At 34.2% G+C, this 19,765-nt stretch overlaps 1 protein-coding gene across 1 annotated transcript; it reads left to right on the top strand.

Annotated features, from left to right (window-relative positions):
• The first annotated feature begins 11,144 nt into the window (after nt 1–11,144).
• Nucleotides 11,145–19,390, top strand: LOC107561002 (calcium/calmodulin-dependent protein kinase type 1-like). Its single transcript, XM_016245322.1, has 7 exons — nt 11,145–11,293; nt 11,540–11,615; nt 13,028–13,140; nt 13,400–13,478; nt 13,594–13,681; nt 17,320–17,491; nt 18,752–19,390. The coding sequence occupies exons 1-7, from the start codon at nt 11,191–11,193 to the stop codon at nt 18,841–18,843; spliced, it is 723 nt and encodes a 240-aa protein (XP_016100808.1). The 5' UTR covers nt 11,145–11,190; the 3' UTR covers nt 18,844–19,390.
• The last annotated feature ends 375 nt before the right edge of the window (nt 19,391–19,765 follow it).

The raw sequence follows: 19,765 nt of genomic DNA, 5'->3' as shown, positions 1-19,765 counted from the left end.
TATATATATATATATATATAAGACTGTAATAAGATGCTGCATACTAAAAGCTTATTGGAAATTCTCTAGGGAGCCCATTATTTGCTTGAAAACGCAAATTCGCTTTCGGGTTTTAGGCCACAAAATGAACATGCTGCATAATTAATAATACATGAAGTAGGCTAACTAATTGAAATAAGATTAAAAATAATTACACCAACTTAAAAAATATATAAATTAGCAAATAAGAGCAAAACACTACATACTAAATTAAAAGTGCAAAAGGTAAAACAAATGTAGCCGACGTGGTTTCAAATATTTAGGGTAATATCGAGGGATATTTATTTATTTGTTTGTTTAATGTATTAACTGTACTTTGTTAATGTCCTGTCATTTGGCATGGTGGTCCAGCAGGCGTTTCCAACCCTCATCTGCTTGCAAAACGTAATAGCTTATTTAATCTATAGTGCTCTGTGAATGGCACTCGGGAATAGTATCAGAGTATCCGGACGGTATCATTATATTGTCAACTGAAAGACGCCTCCTCCAGTCGCTACTGGACGTCAGGGTAGATCCCGCAACTATTGCATCGAAAGGGAATTGCGGATAGATAAAGAGGCATATAAGGACCATCCGTCCGTAGGAGCAGACGATCAGGTATTGCATTTATTTTAAGTTTTCCTCGAAGTCAGCGGATGAAGTGTATGAACTGATTTAAATGTAGTAGCAGAATCTTCTGCAATGCCACTGCAAGCTTTCATGCATGATGTGGGCAATACACTGTAGTCCATGTTGCATAGTAGGAGTCTATGTAAGATAACGGCGACTGAAAACAAACATTTGATCTGTTTTCAGTCTATTCCTGTTAATGCTTCGTTGTCTGTTCCTAGAGGATTGTTAGTGCAGGTGGCAACAGACTCCTGAATGCGCATCTATGCGCAGTGTCTGAACACACACACACACACACACACACACACTTATAAACGAACAATATGCGTCCACTGGCATAGTGCATTGCTTGTTCAATGACTCGAGATGGGGAGCACTTTCAGATAGTGGTTAGGGGTTTTGTGCATTGCATGTTTAACATTTTTCTTTGGAACCGCCATTCTTCTAAGATCATAGTTAATATTTATTGCTCTGTTGTATGTGTAATCTTTTGCTAAAAAGAATGTGGTACTACTATGGTATACTGATCTTATAGCATGGTACTGAATGATTATCACATTAATATTCCATGGTATATAATAGCATGGAATTTGATACTGGTGTAGGTACCAGGTCCAAAAGGAATATAATAAAAAAACAGGAATATAATAAAAAAAAAACACAACAAATTCCTCTTGTGTTTGCGCACACCTGGCCAATAAAGTTAATTCTGATTCTGCTACTTTTTGTACTGCGTTGCACAGATCTGAAAAATATAACTTGTACTTTAACTGATGTAAGATGTTGACAGGATAAAAGTTATGATATATGCACGACATATTCAGTATATGAGTTCTATGCATTGCTGAATCTTGTTTATTTTGTCAGCTTTGGTTTGGTTCTGTGACGTGGCACTTTTTACGAAACAGGGTACAAAACGGAGCTGTTTTTTCGTTTCTTTTCAATAAATGGTCAGTGAAAACAAAAGAAGGTGTTTGACCTTTGAAAAATATTTTTTATAAGTTCCAGAATTACAACAATCAAACTTATATGACTAGTGCTTATCTATTTTAAATGTCTTTAAAGATGACAGAGATGACAGGGAACAAGGACTGACCAAAGACAGATATAAAAGCATAGTAATGGAGAAAATGTAAGTTCATAAATTATATATATATATATAATAAATAATAATAATGAAAAATTAGAATTTTGCCATATCAAATAAAAATATATGACTAATCAAAATTATAAAACAAAACTAAATTTAGGGGCTTTCTAATAAGAATAAATATAATGTAAAAGTGTCATTTTTTATTAATTTATTACTTTCAAATACTCTTTAGAAAGACTCTAACAAGATAATAACAGGTTGCATAACCTTTAAAAATATTTGCTTGATAATTTATTCAATAACTTTAAATTTGTGTAATCAAATTGAGAAGATTTGTTTTTTTAATTGAAGGGAGTAACAGGGTTTGCACTGAAAATGTGCGCTGAAGGTCAGTCCAATATGTCAAAATGAGTGTGTAGTCCAGTAGTCCTGCGATGTCATGATATAAGTGTATGTCAGTTAAACATAGTAGTATGTGCATTAATAGTGATGCAAATCACACGGATCCATTTAGACTCATTAGTTTCATGTATAAGAAGCTCTTGAGGACTAAAGGTAGGACTTATGGAGTTTTCATGACAAAATAGTTTCAATGTTTTTATGAATATGTGAATGTGCGTTATTTTATTTCTTTTTTGTTTTAATCATCTTGATAACAGAGTCACTAGAGTTTGCCTATAAAAAGTTAATCTCAAAATCTATAAATAACAAAACTGGTCACTGGCTTACAGATGACAATGTGCTCAAGCAGTCCCTGCAGATGCTTAGGCTAAATACAATGCTTTATGCAACCACAAACTATTGGTTTTGCCCATCTTCCCCTGCACTGAGAAGAGTAACAGGTACCATGATGACGGCATTCGCACATGCAGGCTTCAGTAGCGGTGTGATGTGGTAATGCACACCTGAACAATGCCACACTATTGCAGTAAGATTTAATCATAGCCGAGAAACTGAAAACACTGTTCTTCAATACAACCAGGGTTTTTGCAACTTTGTTTTCTCTGTTTTGTGTCTATGTCTAATTTTTTATTAAAGTGATACACTTTCCTTATTCATTGACCTCTACTTCTGTCTTGTTTAGTTCCTGAGTGGAAATCAATACAATGCCTTTAGGAGAGGATGAAAATGGATGGAAAAAGAAGACAACTGATATCAAGGAAAATTATGATTTCAAGGAGGTCTTGGGGACGTGAGTGTTTGATAAATTAATTGCTTGATTTACAATAAAAGTGGCCTGAGCATTGTTTGATCAATCTCAGATTCATTTATTTATTTATTGAGTTTGAGTCACGTGTTATTAGAGTATTATGTATATAATATTATAATTTTTATTAATATTTTGAATTGGCTTTTGTTTTATTTTTTCAGTTTTCTTTTTAATTTCAGTTTAATTTTTTAGCAATTTTTGTTATGCGCTTTTGCCATTTTTATTATTTTTTATATAAATATTACTAATATTTAGGGTTAATTTATTGTTATTTCAGTTTTAGTTTTTATTCATTTTCAGTTAGTAATTGTTGTGCTTCAACTTAAACCTATTTTGGGTTTATTGCCAAAGCAATAATTCTTTCATCTAATAATTTATTTCAATTAACAAACATTTTTTATATATTTTTTTCAATTTTAGTTAACAGTAATAATCTTGGTTTGAGTGATTTCATACCTCCTCTAATAAAAGGACATCAAAACCACACAGAGCTCATGATGACAGGAAAATCAGGTCTTTACAGTGTTTTAGTGCTGTATAGGAAAAAATCCACCGTCAGACCATTGAATCACACCTGCAACTATTCTATCAACAAGTATTCTTATTCCTAATCTTCTTCTGTAGCTCTGTATATCTCCTTCATTTGTTTTAGTCAGTTGAGAAAAGCAATATGTCATGTTGGCATTATGAAAACAATATTCAGAATATATTGGCACTGAGTGGCGTCAGAAACAGATCTCATCCATTTTCTGTTGGAGCAGTTGCCTCTTTTTCTCGCTTTGCCGGGTGTGATTAATGACACCTCAGTGTGGCACGCAGCATGGCTTTCATTATCCATCAATATTGGGAATTTGTTACATTTACATTCGCATTTATATTATTCCCAGACGCTTTCTTACAAAAGCAACAACAAAATGTCAGTTTGTTTTGAAGTCATGTAGACCTGGCAATGCTTCTATTATTCATGAACTCAGTCGTAGTAGAGGACAAGAGAGCGTTCGTCGACCCTAAGTGCACTAGCCCTTTTATGTTGCAGATATATTTATAGCGCATGCGTGTGCAGAGTGTGTACATTTTACTGTCACGTTCACCGCATCTTGGGCGTCATGGCTGAGGACGAGGGCCAGAGAGAGGGATAAACAGATGGACAGACCGATCTGCCACGCCGAATCTTAGCGACACTCACGCAAGATCTTTCACAAAGCACGTGAGAAGCAGGACGGTGAATGCTGGGTGGGAAGCACATCGCCAACCTCCAAGACTCTGCTGAGGGGAAAGTCACTATAGTGTAGAGCTGTGATGAAACCTTCAGACACACACACACACAGACACATACTCAAGCATATAATATTCATCAGGGGGTTGTTATGAGTGTCTCTCCCCTCCTGCAGCCAGAATGACTGCTATTTCAGATGGCATAACATAATCATTTGGGCATGCTTACTTCAGCTTGAGTTCACATGGCCAGCCTCATGTAAAATACCCTTCTTTGGAGCCATGCATGCTACACAATCAGCAGAGATACATTCTTAGCATCCCTGTAGAGCAATTGTCAGTCTTGACCTTTGCTGCACCGAAACCTCAGTCCTTAATACCTTTGTGTTTGACTGTCAGCATAAAGTTTGGACCACTTTGCAGCGTATTCTGGCAAAGAAATGTCTACTTTAACAGAAGGAGACCATTTTAACGATATAGTATAAAGTTAAAGTGGCCAAGTGCAGTTCTCTTTATTGTTATGTCTTGTTTAGAGGTGAATACATTACAGGAAACTGCAGTGCACCTTTAGTTGACAGATCCCAATTTTTTTATTTTTGAAACAGTTTTTCCCTGCCACATTCATTTCCCTTTTAACATGAATACATTTTTTTACTTTATTTACAAATATCCTGTATTGATTTCTATGAATTGTAAACATGATAACACTGTACTGTTCAAAAGTTTAGGGTCAGTGAGATTTTTTCCTTGAAAGAAATTAATACATTCATTCAACATTTAACTGATCAAAAATCACGTTAAATACATGTAGGCTATAATTTTACAAGATTTCAATTTCAAATAAATGCTTTTCTTTTGAATTTTCCATTCATCAAAAAATCCTGAAAAATGTTTTGCAATTTCCATAAAAAATATTAAGCAGCCCCACTGATAAACAAACAAACAGATAAATAAATATTCCTTGGACTGGAGTAATGGCTGCTGAAAATTCAGTTTTAGAGTCACAGGAATAAATTAAAAAATTTAAATTTTAAATTGTAATAATGTTTCACAATACTACTGATTTGACTGTATTTTTGTTAAAAATTAATATGCCTTCGTGAGCAGACTGTTTGCGTAATCAAGCAGTTGTTGGTCCCCATTGACTTCAATAGTATGGAAAAAAAGACTGTGGAAGTGAATGGGAACCAGAAACAAGTTTGTTTACGCACATTTTTCAAAATATCTTCATTTGTGTTCAGCAGAAGATAGAAATTTATACAGGTTTGGACTCACTTGAGGGGGAGTAAATGATGACAGAATTTTCATTTTTGTGTGATCTATCCCTTTAAGGTGACTTGTAGCTTCGACATTTCCAGTGCTGACCGTTTTAAGCAATGTGACGTCCATCACTTCTAATGTAGACATGGTGTTACATAAACTGTTGCGTTGAATTGAATGTGACAATTTATGGTAGAACGGGTTTACACAATTCGTTTCATAAATGAAGCCAGTTGTACCTTGCAAACATGACTTGTTTCTTGGTGAACTAAGTTGTATAGCATTACTGTACAAGACATCTATATTTAAACATTTGGCAGACACTTGCTTGTCACATCCATCAGACGGTCAGTGAACATTCATGTGGACACTATATATATATATATAACTATAGTTGTATTAAATATCCTGCATTGGACTGGAACGGTGCAGTTAATTGTAAGTGCTACAATAGAACTATCAATTTCAATTAGCAATTTTAGCTTTGTGCTGAGAGGCACAGGCCATGCTTGTTTTCTTTTGTCAGCAAACAATGAATTCTACAGAGAGCTGAATGAACTGAAGCGGACTGTGCAGTAGGCAAGATTGCTGCAGCGGGGACCTGTCTGCCCCATCAGCAGAAATAAACAGAGAGTAAGAGAGTCATAAATCATGGGAAAGTCCAAAACCTCAAGGAGAACTGCCTTGAGGTATGTTGTACCAATAGCAATGCAGAAGCAATCTGTAAATATTATGGGAAACGTCAGCCTGCTAATCTTTAGAAGGATGGCTCAAAAGATTTCTGTCATTCTGTACTCGCAGACCACATACTGGTCATAAATCAAAAAGTGCCCTTTGTCTGTTCTGCATGATTCATCTCACATGAATGCAACTATAGACAGAAAATGGAACGGTTTCTCTGCATAGGCAAATCTGTAACCTACACTCTAAAAAATGCTGGGTTAAATATAACCCAGCGCTGGGTTAAAAAGGGACAAACCCAGCGGTTGGGTTGTTTTGACTCAAAACAACCCAACCGCTGGGTCAACACAACCGAACTGCTGGGTCAAAAAAAAACAATAGCTGGGTTTGTCCCTTTTTAACCCAGCATTTTTTAGAGTGTAGCTTTGTTTTCACAGTGTGATGCGTTTTTGACTAGTTTGCCAGTAAGGCGTTGTACAGAGTATTTAACTGTATATGTTGACAGAAAGCCTCTTTTCTAAAGTAGATTATGGAATTGGTTTATCCGTGAATTCTGTGAGTGGAGTCAATTGATTTATTCTTGGGAAATTGTATCTGCTCTGGCTTATCTAGCTGCGGACCTGGATTTTGATTAAAAACGGTTCACAATTGGACACTTCATCTTCATTGGGCGGTGGTGAGACACATTGGACACTAGGGAGCTTTTAATTTTAGCAAACTGTGTAGGATTTGCCACAGTATATCGAGAGACTGTATCTAATGTTTGAGTAAGTAGCTCTAAAAAGAGATAAGAGTTGTGCTAACAGTTATTCGCGACTGTAAGCATTATCCATTCTGCTTATTTTCCATATTGCAATTTATACAGTTTATACAAAAGTACATGGCTGTTAGCATAATGTGGAATGGGTGGTACTTTGGAGACTTTGTTATGAAATGTTATGTAAGTGCTTAAGTCATTACGCTAACTAATATATACAAATAAGTTTGCTTATCTTGTTTCTGTAAATAGAAGAAGGTCTGTTTTTTGTAAGACATGAGGTTAGTATTTGAAAATTGTGATTGTTTTTCAGTATTTTTTAGTGTTGCTGTTTGAAAACGGTGATATTTAGGAAACAAAATGGACTGTTTATATTTGTGCCCTTTCAAATCAGAATTCAAACATCATTTTGACTTTACTGTTTTGTTTTTGGTTTAGTCATTCAGTGTTCATCTTATTTACAAAGTGGGCAGAAGAGGTCAACGTGCACTGGTCGCTATGGTGACAGGATATTTTATTTTTAGAGGAAAGTTTATGTTTATGCGAGTGTCACAGAAGTAAGATGAATGAGCCTTCTAAGCTGTTTTTGTCTGGAAGCTTCTTTTGTTGATTTAAACTCCCAACCTTCCTAAACAAAATGAGAAAGGTGTTTTGAAAGAAGAATTTGTGTTGACTACGCTTAGTTGACCAGTTTTATTTGGCGATTTTTGTCAGGTTGTTATGATGTAAGTTTTTTTTCAGTCAGTAGTAATGACCAAATCGATACGGTTTTCTAAGTGAGTCTAAAAGTACAGAAAAAGCTGCCCAAACAACCTAGCCTTTTAAAAGACATCCATAAAAAAAGAAATCAGGGCCACTCGTGCTGCATTTTTATTCAATTATTAATCACAGCTTGTTAGAGTGAGTCTGTGTGATTCAGAGCAGGTTTTTAAATGGCTTTTTTACAAGGGATATCAATCAATTTTATCAATATTTGCTGAGAATTTTTTTTTTTATATAAATTTAATGTAAAAAATTAAACTGATAATTCATTGTGACAGATGAAAGCATAATAGATAAAAAGTTGAGTTTTTTCAGCAGTTAAATTAATAATGAGAGATGTCTAGTGTTCCGGCACTAAATCTTTGAAATGATTGGATTATTGCTTTACAGATTATTTTCCAGGTCAGGTACATTGGTTAAATGAAATGCAGCGTCAGTATTACTTGATTAACTCTACTTGACATTCTAAAATAAGTGTGTGTGTGTGTGTGTGTGTGTGTGTGGAGAGAGAGAATCTTCAGCTTTTATTAATAAAATTAGAGTTAAATTACTTATATTTTTATAGTTATTAAAACAGTGAATTAACAGTAAGTATAATGCAACAGCAAAAAATATTTTTAAAATACTTGATCTTTTATGATATCAGAAAATTTACATATAATGACTAGGCCCACATTTCCTATCATTCTCAAAATACACTTGCATGTTTATTTATTGTCCCTCCTCATGTTTTTGTACATATTTTGAAAGAGTTTGAAATAAATATTAGGTAAAATTGGAATATTTTTAGCTAATCTAATAATGCTTTCAGAGACCAGTAAGAATCTCTCAGCACCGTTGTAGGACATTTAAACATTTTATGCAACATAAACAGTGTAATGTAATATAAACATTAATGTATATAACTAGTATGAATGTATGTTTGTAATTTTTCCTTTCAGTGATGTTGTTTTCACTTTTTATTGACACATAAACTATTTAGTCTCTATATGATTCTGAACCCCTCACTAGAGAAACACTTTACACCATGAGCATTTTGTTAATCTATTTTAGTGCACAGAGCTGCTGTTGGGAAATGATTGGCCTTGTAATATGTCTCTGCGAAACAATTTTCTTATTTACAGACCCAAACACCCACATGGCTGTCTTGTATCATTTCCTAATCTCCATTCTCTCGCCTCTCTTCCTCCTCCTTTACCCACAGGAAGCCATGGGAGGCCTTAATTACACCATGTCTCACGGCAACAGCACAGCTCTCGCTCTCTTCATTTCCTCTCACTCGCTCTTTCTTTCCTTCATTTTTTTCTTCCCAACCTCCATTTTGCCCCCGAACTTCCCCCTTTCCACTTAAGGCATGCAGTCTGATAAGTCTGTGATACGAGTCCAGTAGAAAGTTTGTTAACTGCAGCGCTTTATGAGCTGTTCTCTCTCACTAAACAACACTGATGTGATCATGACTCACTAGCATGGCTTCCAGGCCATTGGAGATTTCTGTTTTATTATTATTATTATCTCAACAACAACATATCATAAGGTCCTTTTAATTGAAATCATCCTCATGCAAACAGACACGCTTGCAAGAATATATATATATATATATAAAACTGCCTTCTGTGATTTAAAAAAACTGTACACAACACATAATTGCTGAGCCCAAATTTCCTGTTATTCTCAAAATGCCCTTGCATGTTCACTTGCTTTTCTTCATTATATATGTTTTACACATATTTTGAAAGAGTTTTAAATATTAAGTCAAATTTGAATATTCAAATGTTTTTAAAGGTTCTCTCAAAGTTAAGAACAAACTTTCTTCCAGGAACGTGATTAGAATGTCATTCAAAGTTATAATGTTCTCAGAAGATTACAACAAAAACGTTATTTATGCATCATTCATGAAACTTTTTTCCTGAAATGTTTCATTTTGATGTTTGTCTTTCAATTTTTTAATGTTACTACTCATTTCAGAACGTTCAGAGAACGTTTAACAGTAATATTCCAATGATGTTTGGGAAATGATATAATTGAATATTCCTTTAACATTCAGTCAACCAAGAAAAAAACGTTTAAAAAAAATAGGATGTTTTGAATGTACAAAGAACCTCAGAAATAACGTTTCCATAGCTTAATGGGTACAAAATGTTCTTAGAACATATTTTTGTTAGTTGGGTATCTGTATTCACATTTAGATGTTATTTTTGAATAGTTCGAGACAAGAATGAAATGTTTGAAATGATAATTAGCATTTTAATACTATATGAAATTTAGTCTTGGAAGAGAGGAAAATACATTTCCTCTACTGTAATTTATTCTCTGACTTGTTTATTTCTCTTTTCCTTAGTGGCAAATTGTATGTTTAATTGCTCCCTCTGTGATTAAGAAGGCAGTTTAGGGAGTGTGTGTTTGGGACAGCTAGATTATACATGACAGTGCTCGTTTTAACACACAGGCTTTGTGTTTAAGGAAGAGAACAAGAATGAATGTTTGGGCTACAATCCTGTAAAAACCTGAAAGGATGCTCGAAATAGGACAAACACACACCCAGATGCCTAAACACATGGAAACAGTCCTTGGATGATTAAACAGCTTGTGCTGTTTGTCTTTTTCTGGCTCTACCTGTGTCCCTTTGGAGGATGCAGACTTACAGCACACTGTTTCATCTTTCCCCACCAGACGAGTCTGATAAAATCTCAGCTGTTCACAATATTTCTGTTGCACAAACAACACACACAAAAAGAAAAATACTCTGGAAAAGGTGTCAGCACTGTTTACTTCCTGTTACACAACAATCAGGGTTGAATTACCACTGAAGGGTAAAAATCACCTTTTTTGAAGTGATGTACAAAAACGCTAGTGCATTAACTTTTAAAGCTGTTCAGAGTTACACTGTTTTTTTTAAATTATACTAATGCCTATTTTTCTAATATTTTTTTTCAAATTTGGCTGGGTGGTTAATAACACATTTTTCTGTGGTGTGCTAAACTCAGAACACATATTTAATATTGCTTTGCACAGACTTTAATGTTGAAAATAGTTGTTTCTCTTAATATTTTTGCGGAAACCGTGATACATTTTTCAATTCAGGATTATTTGATAAATCTAAATTTCAAAAGAACAGCATTTTTTTTTTAAATAGAAAACTTTTGTGACATTTGAAATGTCTTTACTGTCACTTTTGATCGATTTAATGCATCCTTGCTGAAGTATTAATATCTTTTTAAAAAATTGTACTGACCCCAAACTTTTGAATGTCGGTGTATATCGCACATTTTGGACTTTTATAAAAATAGTAAGAGTTTTATAGTAGTATTCTATTCCAGACATAGCTCAAGTGACCAATAAAATGCCCTGTTGCATGCTATTTGTCATGGATTGTCATGAGAAAAACATTTGTCACATCTGATTACAACATGGTGTTACACATACAGTATGAAAAAAGTTCACCAATGGCTGTCCATTAAATGTAGCAAGATATGACTTGATTTAATGTGACTGAGGGGAAATGACGTTCAGCTGATATGAATTCATTCTCTTTCTGTGCAGCCAGAGAATCTGTTGTACTACAGTATGGAGGAGGACTCCAATATCATGATCAGTGACTTTGGCCTGTCTAAGATCGAGGACTCAGGAAGTGTGATGTCAACTGCCTGTGGAACACCTGGATACGTAGGTACGAGTGAGGGCTATTTTGTTTTCTGCCTTTTTCAATCTATATCTTACCATCTTTAGTAAGGTCAGTAATGTGTCGGTTTTTAGAGGCTCTCAGTTGTTTGAAATGCTGCACAGTGTCAAGTGTTAGCTTCTTTAAAGTGTCTCTTTGATGCTGCCCTCATTCTCTACAAAGCTCAAAAGGAAAGAGAACTAAACAGAAAAAAGGAACACTGAAAGCTTCTCTCTCTCTCGCTCTCTCAATCAGCTCCAGAGGTCTTGGCACAAAAACCATACAGTAAAGCTGTAGACTGTTGGTCCATAGGAGTGATTTCTTATATTCTGTAAGTTGTCCTTGATCTGCATCTGTCATATCTCAAATTGTGCATATTTATTTTAAATATTTATTTATTTATTCATTGTACATTTTTTAGGAATGTATTTATTTGATCTGATTTTATTTATGGTCAATCCATATTTATTGATATATTTATAATGAATCAACAGAAATCAATATTTCAATCTTAATCAATATTTAATATTCATTTATTGATTTGTCATATTAAATATTTGGTTTGTGCATATTTATTTATTTATTGTTTGTCAATCTTTATAGGATTTTTTACAATTATTATTTATTCATGGTCACTTTTGTTGTATTATTTGTTTGTTTGTTTATGGTCAATTCTTATAGAAATTCATTTTTTATGTATTATTCATTCCAAATTATAGTCAGATATTTAAAATTAGTAAATATAAATCAATATTTCAATCTAAATCAATATTTCATATTCATTCATTTATTATTTGTTTGTTTATGGTCAATTCTTATTGGAATAAATTTTTTATGTATTCATTCCAAATTATAGTCAGATATTTAAAATGAGTAAATCTAAATCAATATTTCATATTCATTCATTTGTCTTATCAAATGTTTGGTTTGTGAATATTTATTTATTGTTTGTCAATTTTTATAGGAATTTAATTTTCTTTTTATTTATTTATGGTCAATTCGGATATTATTTTTATTTTTCATTTTTGTTACATTATTTGTTTGTTTGTTTATGGTCAATTCTTATGGAAATTAATTTTTTATGTATTATTCATTCCAAATTATAGTCAGATATTTAAAATGAGTAAATCTAAATCAATATTTCACATTCATTAATTTATTTGTCATATCAAATATTTGGTTTGTGCATATTTATTTGTTTATTTATTGTTTGTCAATTTTTGTAGGATTTTATAAATTATTTTTTATTTATGGTCAATTCGGATATTATTTTTATTTTTCATTTTTGTTATATTATTTGTTTGTTTGTTTGTTTATGGTTAATTCTTATTGGAATACATTTTTTTAAGTATTCATTCCAAATTATAGTCAGATATGTAAAATTAGTAAATATAAATCAATATTTCATATTCATTCATTTGTCTTATCAAATATTTGGTTTGTGAATATTTATTTATTGTTTGTCAATTTTTATAGTATTTTTTTTTTTATTTATGGTCAATTCTGATATTTTTATTTTTCATTTTTGTTATACTATTTGTTTGTTTATGGTCAATTCTTATAGGAATTAATTTTTGTATGTATTATTCATTCCAAATTATAGTCCGATATTTAAAATGAGTAAATATAAATCAATATTTCAATCTAAATCAATATTTTATTTATTTGTTTGTTCATTGAACCAAATAATAAGAGGGATAATTAAGTCAGTTGGTTGTTATTACAAAGCTATGTCTTTTGCAGCTTATGTGGCTACCCTCCGTTTTACGATGAAAATGATGCCAAGCTATTCGAGCAGATTCTCAAAGCAGAGTATGAGTTTGACTCTCCATACTGGGACGACATCTCTGACTCAGGTAGATCATTTTGAGATGTTCTTGATACAAAAGATCGCACCTGTTGAGCTCAACTGTAGGTTTTTAAAAATAAAAATACTATTAGTGATATAACAACGTTGAGTTGAGTTCATTTTTATATAATGTGACTTGTCTGCAAAGAGGAGTGCAGACAGTGAATAAAAAACCTTCTCAAAACTACTGATGAGCTCTATCCTGGGCATTTCTATTTTCTTGAATATTGTTTGACAAACGTATTGTTGATCACATCCCATCCTAGCCAAGGATTTCATCAGTCACTTGATGGAGAAAGAGCCGTCTCTGAGATACACATGTGAGCAGGCTTTACAGCACCCATGGTAGGATTACCTAAAAATAAGTGTTATTTTTTAACTTTATCTATGATCATAATATCCTTTTCCTCTTTTCACCAAAATTGTATTATTAACTCGTCCCCCATCTCTGATTTTGAAGGATTTCTGGAGACACGGCTCTCGACAGGAACATTCATGAGTCTGTCAGTGCTCAGATCAAGAAGAACTTTGCTAAAAGTAAATGGAAGGTGAGAATCCCACTACATCATCCACATTTTGCATTTCCAGCCCAACAGATCTGCATGACGTTCTTCAAATATGGCTTACTTGGTCTGTCAAGAACAACTTGCTATATATATATATATAGATCTCACCCTGTGGGGTCAAAATGATCACAAGAACTGTGAGCAAAAATCCCAGAACCACACGGGGGGACCTAGTGAATGACCTGCAGAGAGCTGGGACCAAAGTAACAAAGGCTACCATCAGTAACACACTGCGCTGCCAGGGACTCAAATCCTGCAGTGCCAGATGTGTCCCCCTGCTTAAGCCAGTACATGTCCAGGCCTGTCTGAAGTTTGCTAGAGAGCATTTGGATGATCCAGAAGAGGATTGGGAGAATGTCATATGGTCAGATGAAACCAAAATAGAACTTTTTGGTAAAAACTCAACTTGTCGTGTTTGGAGGAGAAAGAATGCTGAGTTGCATCCAAAGAACACCATACCTACTGTGAAGCATGGGGGTGGAAATATCATGCTTTGGGGCTGTTTTTCTGCAAAGGGACCAGGACGACTGATCTGTGTAAACGAAAGAATGAATGGGGCCATGTATCGTGAGATTTTGAGTGAAAACCTCCTTCCATCAGCAAGGGCATTGAAGATGAAACGTGGCTGGGTCTTTCAGCATGACAATGATCCCAAACACACCGCCCGGGCAATGAAGGAGTGGCTTCGTAAGAAGCATTTCAAGGGACTGGAGTGGCCTAGCCAGTCTCCCGATCTCAACCCCATAGAAAATCTTTGGCGGGAGTTGAAAATCCGTGTTGCCCAGCGACAGCCCCACAACATTACTGCTCTAGAGGAGATCTGGATGGAGGAATGGGCCAAAATACCAGCAACAGTGTGTGAAAACCTTGTGAAGACTTACAGAAAACGTTTGACCTCTGTCATTGCCAACAAAGGGTATATAACAAAGTATTGAGATGAAATTTTGTTATTGACCAAATACTTATTTTCCACCATAATTTGCAAATAAATTCTTTAAAAATCCTACAATGTGATTTTCTGGATTTTTTTTCTCATTTTGTCTCTCATAGTTGAGGTATACCTATGATGAAAATTACAGGCCTCTCTCATCTTTTTAAGTGGGAGAACTGGCACAATTGGTGGCTGACTAAATACTTTTTTTCCCCACTGTATATATATATATACATATGTGACCCTGGAGCACAAAACCAGTCTTAAGTCGCTGGGGTATATTTGTAGCAATAGCCAAAAATACATTGTATGGTTCAAAATTATTAATTTTTCTTTTATGCCAAAAATCATTAGGACATTAAGTAAAGATCATGTTCCATTAAGATATTTAGTAAATTTCCTACTGTAAATGTATTAGAACTTAATTTTTGATTAGTAATATGCATTGCTAAGAACTTCATTTGGACAACTTTAAAGGTGATTTTCTCAATATTTAGATTTTTTTGGCAACCTCAGATTACAGAATTTCAAATAGTTGTATCTCGACCAAATATTGTCCTATCCTAACAAACCATACATCAGTGGAAAGCTTATTTATTCACCATTCAGATGATGTATACATCTCAATTTCGAAAAATGGACCTTTATGACTGCTTTTGTGGTCCAGGGTCACATATATATATATAATTGCAATTAAATGAACATAAATTACAGTCAGGGGCGTTTCCTCCGAGAAGGCAAGGGAGGCAGTGTCTCCTCTCCTCAAAAGTGGATGAGAAAATAATCGATATTACAAAAATAAAACAACGCAAATATGACTAAATATGACATTAAAAGTCTAAAAGTCACTCGGTTTTATAAAGTAACGCTGTCCAACAGCAACTCCCGCAGATAAAGTTAGAACGGAGGCTTGTCTCCCTTCGGTCCATAGACTTTCTACAGAGACCCTAAAGCGTGCCGTGACTTTTCTGGAGGCTCATTGAGTTGAATGGGGGAAAGTCACGTGAGAGGAGGCAATGCCTCCGTCGCGCTATAATTGGATATGATCGGTTATGATTGGTTCGTGTGATAAATCCCGCCTCTTGTTTTCGTGCGAGCTCTCGGCCTGAATGAAGAAAATGATGGCGTTATTGACTAATTATAAAGTAAGTAAACAACTCTCCTGCTTAGATATCACTGCTTTGTGTCACATCAAAATGAAACATGAAATGACTTGAAAACGTGATGACTGTGTCAGATTTTAGTGAGCATTCAGCTTGATGAAATGAAAGATGTATCTTCGTGCCTGTGACAAAGTTTACAGGGCTTTTATGACGATGACCCGAAAATAAGTTGACTATTAAAAAGAACAGGTGAACATCAGTTCACAAATAAAAAACGGCGTGTCTATTTGCACTTGCAAATAGGCTGCTATGGCATCGTGAAGCACCTTTATTTTTAAGAGTGTAGCGCAGATGGTGAAGTACGTGTGGAAGTCGTTTTTGATGCAATCGACCGGGGTTCGAATAGCGTTTTGTCAAACTTTTTTTTCTACTTTTTCAAATCAGATATCACGTTGTTGTTATTGTTATTATTGCATACTGTTTTATTATGTACTACAATACTGAGGTGCAGATAATTGCCACTATCTGCAATAAGTAGTATAAATAGCAGAAAATCCCAGTAGCCCCTCACTGCAGAACAAAGATCCAGGGGGCGGGGTTGGATCCACGGGGGTGGAGATGGTAGGTTTAGGGGTGGAGACGGGTAAGTTTAGGTATATGTAAGGTGGGAGGAGTTGGATCTGGATCCAACCTGGCCCCCTGGATCTTGTGTTCTGCAGTGAGGACCATCTCGAAAATCCTGCTAGGTGTAAATAGAATCTTTAGCTATTTGCACTTAGTGTAAACATTAAAGGGGTCATATGATGCGATTTCAAGTTTTCCTTTCTCTTTGGCACATCACAGTGGAGTCAGCTGTCTTAACCGTGGCTTGTGTACTGCAAACACATACCAGCTTCACCACTGTGTCTGTCACGCGACTTTGTTCACCCTTCGGGCTCTGTCTTTGCATTTATTTTAAAAGATGAAGCTCGCGATTATGGTAAGGGGCGTTACATTTCCGACGCATGGTTGTGGTGTTCGGCCAATCACAATGCACTGGGTCAGCTGGCCAATCAGAGCAGACTGCGCTTGTCAAAGGAGGGGGCTTTGTAGAAAACGAAGCGTTTGAGAGAGGCGGGGCATAGAGGACCTACAATAATGTACAGTATTTGAAAAATAATGTGTTTTTTGAACATTAAAGCATGTCAATATATTCTGTTACACCAAATACACAAAATAATGATCTTTAAAAAAGCATCATATGACCTCTTTAAGTGTAACAAGGACATGACTTATATATTTATATATAAATACATATATATATATATATATATATATACACAGTATATATAACTGCCTCCTCATTTTAACGCATGCCACACCTCATTTCCTCATTTTAAAACGCCACCGCATGCCACTGATATATATATATAGAGAGAGAGAGAGAGAGAGAGAGAGAGAGAGAGAAAGAGAGAGACATTCTAGAACTGTTATAGGATTTTCTCATTAATCTCAGAAATGTTCCCAAAGATGCTTGTAAACATATTCATATAATATTTTATATTATAAAAATATAATCACGTTATTTCTTGCTCTTATCCCCGTAGCAAGCATTCAATGCGACAGCAGTGGTCAGACACATGCGGAGACTGCAGCTGAGCACCAGCCTAGAGGGGCCGAGCCAAATCACCCCCACCAGCCCCTACCACAGACACCTGCTCCTGCCCGCCAAAGAGCTCGACCAGGAGGAGGACGAGGACGAGGAGGAAGATGAGAACAGTATGTCTGAGAACATTCTCCAATGAAAGTCACATACTATCCATCCTAAATAGAATGCAGGAATTATTAGGTCCCAATTTTAGTACATACAACCCATTAAGAAAGCATGAGCATGAGGAGTTTGTGATGGATTTCATTTGACTTTTTTTGTTGTTGTTGTTGTACAAAAATAGCAAGCACCACAGTATGTATTAAATGTAAAAGCTAATATTTAATTTTAAGATAACTGATAAGGTAATGAGTAAAGTAATGTGTTTGAAGCATTTTTTACTGGACTGTCTAGATTTCGGGCTGGTTCCAATCATTTCAATGTTTGTTTGTTTGTTCATTTATTTAAAACGTTTAGTCGTTTTGTAAAGAATTATTGTTAAACATATGAATGGAAATTTCTTATATATTTTTATTGTAATGTAATGTTTTATTGTAAAAATTTGTCAAATGCATGTTTCTTATTTTAAAATTATTTGATAGTTCCATTAAAATTTTGATGCTTTTGATGTTCATATGGCACAAAACACACACACATATTAATATATATATATATATATAAACATGAAGAAAAAACCCTGAGTGCCTCACAGCTTTTAATATACAGTAAAATATTTGCCATGTGTTTTTATATATTAGTATTTATTAATATTTTTAATTAGCTGTTATTTTTTAGAAGTTTTAAGTGCTTTCGTCATTTTTTTATTTCTGTTTTTAGCTTTATTTTATTTAAATTCTCGTTTTAGTCATTTTTTTTTTGCTACCCTATTGAAAAATAAATAATTTGTATTTTATTAAAATGTATTTGAAATACATTTATTTCATGTCAAGTATACTACAAATACATTAACATATTTATGTACGTAATAAAAATACGCTGCAATTGTACTTTTAGTATACTATACTAAAGTCCAACTAAAGATATTCTGAAGTATATTTGATTGTGCTAAAGTGGAACTATTGCAAGTATACTTTAGGTACACTTTAAATATCTTGCATTTAAAGACCAATATTATTCAAAGATCGTACAATACTCCTCAATAATGGCATTAAGGCTTAATATTATGAAATGTGCATTGTGCATAATTAGTACTCTAAAAAAGTTTAATTATAATTTTTATAACAGTAAGTCTCAAGCGATATGTCAGTACATATGTTAATAGAGTTGAACTAATATTTTATATATTTCTTATATTACTAATATTTATTAAATATTACTTATATTTCTAAGATCCTGTTGCTGTTCATTTTCACATAAACTTTAATGTTTAGGTTCCCCGAGTGGGGACGGCCGTCGAGGCAGTGCCGATCGGGACAGTCTCAGAAGCTGTGCTTACTGCTGCCGACCGACCAGCAGGATCTGAAGCAGAACCTAGAGGAACCCACACATGCACGTCCACCGCACCAGTCTGACCCGGAACACAGAGCTTTCCTGGTAGCATGCACTAGATGGACCTAGTGCTGCTGGTGGGACGTGAGAGGAGAGCATCATTGTTCCAGACATTCAGACTTGGGTATTTCATTGACGCATATGTAACTTCTCTATCATTTTACTTTGTCCGATTAATATTTCTGTACCCCAACCAAAGACAACAATATGTTTAATTTGTGCTTTTATGTAAGGTTTATTTAATTATTTTTTTTTTAAAGAAAATGTTCAGGTCTGTACCCCGTAGCAATTTGGACTTTCTTGAAAAGCCATTAGTTAATGTCTTAATAAATATTAATGTCTTAAGCCCCACTTGCTCAGGCAATAAATTCATGAGGAAACAAGATAGTTATATCTTTAAGACATTTTCACGCCTTAATCCATTGTGGTTTTGTTTTGTAAGGTCTGTTGGGTAGAATTGTCCATGTTGTTGATTTTGTGATCTGGTTCAGACTGGTATAAAACTGCCGAAGTGAGCTTACTGAACTGGATTACTGCAAAAAGAACAATGCATACATTTATCACCTTGTTCACCAGTATTTGAGCACATTGCTTACTTGAAGCCAACAATATATATATATATAAGTATTTAGTTTTGCTAATGGACCCCTAATATTAAAGACATTTTCCTTTTAAACTTATGAATGATTAGTCTTGAGTTGACACTCCATCTGTTTGATATAGCTGTATTTACCATTTATTTGCATAAAGTACATTTTTAGTTTGTCAGAAGTGTTGTCAATATAACAACATTTTTATTTTTTAATGTAAAATGATTTTTTTATTTTAATTTAATATTTATTAAATTCAATCAAATTCTAAAATATGAAGTACATATATAATTAAAACATTTAATT

This window comes from Sinocyclocheilus grahami, unplaced genomic scaffold, assembly GCF_001515645.1.
Source record: "Sinocyclocheilus grahami isolate Dianchi unplaced genomic scaffold, SAMN03320097.WGS_v1.1 scaffold751.1, whole genome shotgun sequence".
In the NCBI taxonomy this organism is placed as follows: domain Eukaryota; kingdom Metazoa; phylum Chordata; class Actinopteri; order Cypriniformes; family Cyprinidae; genus Sinocyclocheilus; species Sinocyclocheilus grahami.
The sequence above is the reverse complement of the archived record's forward strand: the minus strand, read 5'-3'. Positions and strand labels throughout refer to the sequence as shown.

Coding starts and splice junctions, on each gene's coding strand:
- LOC107561002 (XM_016245322.1), top strand. CDS start 11,191: ATGGAGGAGGACTCCAATATCATGATCAGTGACTTTGGCCTGTCTAAG. Junction 11,294..11,539: donor TGGAACACCTGGATACGTAG/GTACGAGTGAGG, acceptor TCTCTCAATCAG/CTCCAGAGGTCTTGGCACAA. Junction 13,682..17,319: donor TTGCTAAAAGTAAATGGAAG/GTGAGAATCCCA, acceptor TTATCCCCGTAG/CAAGCATTCAATGCGACAGC.